The sequence below is a fragment of the Rhinichthys klamathensis genome, unplaced genomic scaffold, assembly GCF_029890125.1.
Source record: "Rhinichthys klamathensis goyatoka isolate OS25496 unplaced genomic scaffold, OSU_Roscu_1.1 h1tg000209l_1, whole genome shotgun sequence".
In the NCBI taxonomy this organism is placed as follows: domain Eukaryota; kingdom Metazoa; phylum Chordata; class Actinopteri; order Cypriniformes; family Leuciscidae; genus Rhinichthys; species Rhinichthys klamathensis.
Window position 1 is genome coordinate 2,143,151 of NW_026606734.1, and position 6,000 is coordinate 2,149,150.

The following is a 6,000-nucleotide window of genomic DNA, read 5'->3' on the forward strand; positions in this document are numbered from 1 at the left end:
TGAAAATGGTCATGGGCTCAGCTCTGGTTGAGTTGGGCAGGTCATTCCACCAGCTTGGAACAGACCAGAAAAAGGTCAGAGAAAGATTTTGTGCCTCTTTGAGATGGTACCACAAGACAGCGTTCACTTGCAGAGCTTGCAAGTTTCTGGATGGCACATAAGTCTGAAGTAATGAGTTTGGGTAGGAGGGAGCAGAGCCTGTGGTTGTTCTGTAGGCAAAAGTCAGTGACTTGAATTTGATGCGAGCGGCAACTGGCAACCAGTGCAATTTTGTGAGGAGAGGAGTGACGTGTGCGCTCTTCGGCTCATTAAAGACCTCTCTAGCTGCAGCATTTTGGATCAGTTGCAGAGGTTTGAGAGTGCAAGCTGGAAGACCTGCTAGGAGAGCATTACTATAGTCCAGTCTGGATAGAACAAGTGCTTGGACAAGGAGTTGTGTAGCATGCTCTGTTGGGAAGGGCCTGATCCTCCTAATGTTGTATAAGGCAAATCTGAAGGACCGGGTAGTTCTAGCAATGTGGTCTGTAAAGTTCCTGGCTGACCTTGATGGAGTTATGGATGACGAACCTAGCTGAATGGAGAAGTTGTGGTGTAGTGTTGGGTTGGCCGGGACCACAAGCAACTCTGTCTTCGCAAGGTTTAGTTGAAGGTGGTGGTCCTTCATCCAGCCAGAAATGCCTGTAAGATAGGCTGAGATGCGAGCAGCAACCGTTGGGTCGTCAGGCTGGAATGAGAGGTAGAGTTGTGTGTCATCAGCGTAGCAGTGATAGGAAAAGCCATGTATCACATTGAATCTGAATCACAGATCCTAGTGATGTCATGTAGATGGAGAAGAGAAGTGGTCCAAGCATTGAGCCCTGAGGCACCCCAGTAGCTAGATGTTGGGTCTTAGACACCTCACCCCTTCCACGACTCCCTGAAGGACCTACCTAAGAGGTAAGACTTGAACCATTGGAGTGCGGATCCCGAGATGCCCTTCGTCTTTAAAATTGACAGGAGGATCTGCTTGTTAACTGTGTCAAAGGCAGCGGACAGATCCAGCAGGATGAGAACTGAGGATTTGGAAGCTTCTCTTGCAAGTCTCAGAGCCTCAATTACCGAGAGCAGGGCAGTCTCAGTTGAGTGTCCGCTTTTGAAACTAGACTGGTTGTTGTCCAGGAGGTTGTTGTGTGTAAGAAAGGACAAGATCTGGTTGAAAACAACTCGTTCAAGTGTTTTCACGACGAATGGATGAAGGGATACCGGTCTGTAATTTTCCAGATGTGCTGGATTTAGAGTGGGTTTCTTAACCCGAGCCTGCTTAAATGCTGTAGGAAAAGTACCAGTGTGAAGAGAGGTGTTTATGATGTGTGTGAGTGCGGGTACAACTGAGGAAGAAATGGTCTGAAGTAGATTAGTGGGAATAGGATCAAGCGGACAGGTAGTAGGGCGATTGGAAAGGAGGAGTTTGGAGACTTCTGCCTCTGAAAGCAGAGAGAAGGAGGGTAGAATGTGTATGTTAGCTGGTAAGATGTGTGTGTCAGTTTGTGGTTTGGTAAATTGGCCGCTGATGGTGGTTGTTTTATTTATGAAGAATGTGGCAAAATCGTCAGCTGTTAGGGTTGATTGAGAAGAGAGGAGAATGTTTTGAAAAGCATGCGAGAGTCAGAAGAATTGTTAATTTTGTTGTGATAGTAAGTCATTTTAGCAGGAGAGATATTAGCAGAGAAGGAAGAGAGGAGGGATTGATAAAGACCAAGGTCAGTAGGATCTTTCGATTTGCGCCACTTCCTCTCTGCACCCCTGAGTTTAGAATGATGTTCGCGGAGAACAGGCAAACAGATCAATTTAACTACCTTACTAACTAATAAGCAGTAATTAGGAGTTCATTGAGGCAAAAGTCATAGTTAATAGTTAGTTTATAGTGAGAATTGGACCCTAATCTAAAGTGCGACCAAATAAAACATTGTTTTTCCCCATATTTTACACAGTTGCAGCATCTTTCTTTTTCCCAGTCTGTCAGGAACGCTCTGGGGTGTGTTTCCCAAAAGCATCGTTAGCCAACTACATTCGCAAGTTCCGTCGTTATCAGCATAGTTCAACGAGTCAGTGTTTCCCGAAACCATCGTTGCAACGAACATTCGCAAACAGCATCGCAGAGTTGTGTGGTTGGAACGACAGCTCTCGACCTGTGGTTAGAAGCAGAGTTTTTAGTTTGCATGACATGTGGGCTTAATAAATCCTTTTCTTGAGCAAAATAAGCAAGCTGACATTCAGTACAACCTGTGTCTTTTATTTAGAATACATAAAAATGTAATTTGCGTCTTTTAGTTTGTCAAGAGATTTGAAGCACCGTCTTTGAAGAGTGCGCATGTGTGAACGTGCTCTACTATGTAAAAACGAGCCTATAATTGAATCTGGAAATAAAGCAAAATAACTGAGAAAAACGAGAAATAGTTCTCAAATGTCTGTAATTTACATCAAAACATCTAGTGTCAATTCGATCTCAAAGTTTCATTAAAAGAAGTTATTTCTCCATCTCGGTTGTGACGTAATAAACCAACGTGGTTGAACGACCACTTTGCGACAATATGGTTTCGGGAAACAGTCGTGACTATAGTTGATTTCTTCAACGATGCATCGTACTATGGTAGTGAAGCAGCGAGTTACGTCGTTGTACAGGAAACGCACCCCTGTTTAGTTCCTGTCTCTATGAAGCCCCTCCTTCTGAAAAGCACAATGTGCTCTGATTGGTCGGCTGGAACAGTTTGTTGTGATTGGTCAAGCGACACCTTGCATGTTTGCCCCGAGTTTCAACACACTACTAACTCCACCAATTCCTCTTTCTGTTTGTTTTTTCCAAGATTCCCATGGTCTTTCTGATGAGGACAACTCATCCGAGGTGTTCCTCACTACGGATAGCGAGTACAGCTCCAGTGTGACCCAGAGCACCCGAGAACTGGACCTGCTTCCACCGTCTCCTACCAGCTTCAGATCTGTAGCGTCTCACCCTTCTTCCTCCTCGCAGTCATCGCCTCGCTCCACTCAGCCGGACGTGCTGCAGACCGGAGGAGGAATGAGCCGACGGGAACTCGTGAATGTGTTCGATAGCGACTTCATCCTCCCGAGCCGCCAGATCGAGCTGCTACGGGTCACGGAGAAGAGAACGGCGCTGTGTGTCCGCACCAGCAGTCTGGAATACCCGCCTCCTGTCTCAATGCCAACCACACCCACCAGCTCCTCCAATCACAAGGGCTGGACACGGCCTTCCTCCTTCGATCTCTGCTTCTCCGCCCCTGAACCCCGCCCTGCGCCTGTGCGCACCCTATCAGAGGACAGTGGCGTCCAGCGACTCTCCGCCCCCTCCAGCGGTTCCCCTCCCAGGCCGTGTCACACCACATTGAGAGTTTACCCACAATACCGGACCGGATTACCCAAGGAAACCAGTGTCAAAGTGAGTGTTTGTGAGTTGACACACAAATCATTATTAGCTATGTTTCCTTTCACCTATTTTTATGCTAATTGGGATATTGCATTAAAAAAAAACGATGGGTGGAAATGCCAAGATGCGTATAAATTAAAAAAGATTAGCATACAAAACTTATGCACTCAATTGAGGTAGATTTTTATGCGATAAGAAGAAACTACAATGGAAATGCATTTACCGAATAAATCCCTCTATGCACAATACAAAAATCACGTGTCACGTGACTTTGCCTCAACAGTTGATGTGATTGGATAACAGGACTAACCAGTGGACCAATCACATCGCACAGCATCTCAAATGTTGGTTTGGTCGTTCTGAAACGTCTGACATCAGAATGATTTGGTTTAATTCCCTCTCAGAAGCATCTCACATGATTGTGTTCCCAAACACCAGCATCCGAACGCAAGAGATCATGACAGCGTTTATTGCATTTTGATACACAAGTCATTTATGATGGAGGAAAAAAGAGCCAGAGTGGCTTCACTGATTGCAGAAACTTCCATGTTTATTACAGATATTTTGTGGCAATTTCGCAGGATGTGACAATTTATTTCCTAGTTTACTGTTTAGACATATTTCTCTAAACTAATTTCAGTACTGTCAAAATAATTAATGCAAACCATCAAAACAAATTTGGAATGTGCCATTCATCTCCACAAAATGTCTGTCATATTTTTTTTTATTGTAATTTAAATTACATTTATTACATATATTTAAAAGATTTTAATAAAATAGTTAATTTAATTTAAATAATTTAATTCTACTAGTTATATTGACTAAATTTGAGCATTCTTGGAAATTATAGTAAATATCTCTAATTATTATATATAAATATAAATTATTGGATATAAATATGAATATGAATATATACAATTTACTTAATAATTAAACAATACTACAAAATAATTAAATACATATTTTATTAATTAAAATTTATATAGGTGTCATTTCAAATATTTCAAATCTTTTTTGATTTTTTTATGCTAGAAGTCATGTGAATTTTTGGGACTGTTATTCCATTTGAATTCTTAAAGTCATATATTATATTATATTATATTTGGGAATAATTCTAATATTATTATATTATTATATAATATTATTATTATTATATATATAATTCTATTTATAGTTCTGCATCCTGTTTGCTACCTCTTTTAGAATTCAGGAGTTGAGTTATTATCATTTGAGCTAGACACCTAACCATAGGTTGCTACGGCTTACTAAACAGACTTGGTCTGCTGACTTCATACGTGTGTGTTTGTCTGCTTCTGTAGTTACGTGTGACTCCAGAGACGTCGGCGAAAGAGATGGTTGGTCTGGTAGTCCAGGAGATCAACGCTGTGTGCCATCACCTGCAGAAAGCAGCCCAGCAGTGCACGTGTGCGGTGGACCAGTGCAGCTACCCGTCCTGCGAGTCTGAGGTGTGTGTGTACGGGAGCGAGCAGCTGGAGCACTTTGGGCTGGTTCTGCTGGTGGAGGGGAGAGAGAAATGGCTTCAGGACGACTTTTGCCCACTCACGCTACAAAACCCATGGACACGCGGGAAACTCTGCGTCCGTTTCAAAGAGTATTCGCCGCTCGCACTGCAGTACAGCAGAGCCACGACTGTTTGATCCCTCAAACATGTAAATACACACACTCACACACTGACTTAAGTGCATAGACTACTGAATACTTGCTTCGTACTTCATGAGGTCTTAGGGTTCATGTTTACCTGAGTGGGTTCACCAGGACTGATCTGCTCACCTTTCCTCATCGGGTGACATAAGGAGCTCCATATCACCTGCACTACAATAAGAGCATGCTAACCTTATGGGAAAATCTACGTCAAGTGCTTATCAATCACCAGTATGAGTTAAAGTCAATATGAAGTCAAAAATTACTTTCTTAATGTATGTTCCTGATTTTGAATAATTCATCAGTGCACGTTATTTTCTAAAGGTTTTCATAATCCAAACATACATACATATATACAGTATATATATATATATATATACATTACTGTTCAAAAGTATATTGATTTATTTATTCACTAAGTTAATACATTTATTCAGCAAGGGCACATTAAATTGGTCTAAATTACAATAAATGCATTTATAATTATAATTTATTTTAAATAAATGCTGTTTTCAGCAAATCAGCATATCAGAATGATTTCTGAAGGATCATGTGACACTGAAGACTGGAGTAATGATGCTGAAAATGCAGCTTTGATCACAGGAATAAATTACAGTTTACAATACATTAGAAAACAGCTGTTTTAAACTGTAATAAAACAGGTGAAACTCGAAAAATTAGAATATCGTGCAAAAGTTCATTTATTTCAGTAATTCAACTTAACGGTGAAACTAATCAATTATATAGACTCATTACATGCAAAATGAGATATTTCAAGCCTTTATTTGTTATAATGTTGATGATTATGGCTTACAGATATGAAAATGTTTTCACAATATTCTAATTTTTAATTAGAGGTTTTTATAGATGCAAGACATAATCATCAAAATTATAACAAATAAAGGCTTGAAATATCT

The 6,000-nt window shown here is 40.9% G+C and overlaps 1 protein-coding gene across 4 annotated transcripts in view; it reads left to right on the forward strand.

Annotated features, from left to right (window-relative positions):
* Positions 1–5,341, forward strand: part of LOC130096982 (ankyrin repeat and fibronectin type-III domain-containing protein 1) — a 90,093-nt gene extending 84,752 nt beyond the window's left edge. For all 4 annotated transcript variants that reach the window (XM_056263675.1, XM_056263676.1, XM_056263674.1 and 1 more), the window contains 2 exons: positions 2,844–3,433; positions 4,741–5,341. In XM_056263675.1, coding sequence (XP_056119650.1) covers positions 2,844–3,433; positions 4,741–5,079 — 929 coding nt within the window. In that variant the 3' untranslated portion in view covers positions 5,080–5,341. The remainder of the gene's footprint in view (positions 1–2,843; positions 3,434–4,740) is intronic.
* Positions 5,342–6,000: the final 659 nt, after the last annotated feature.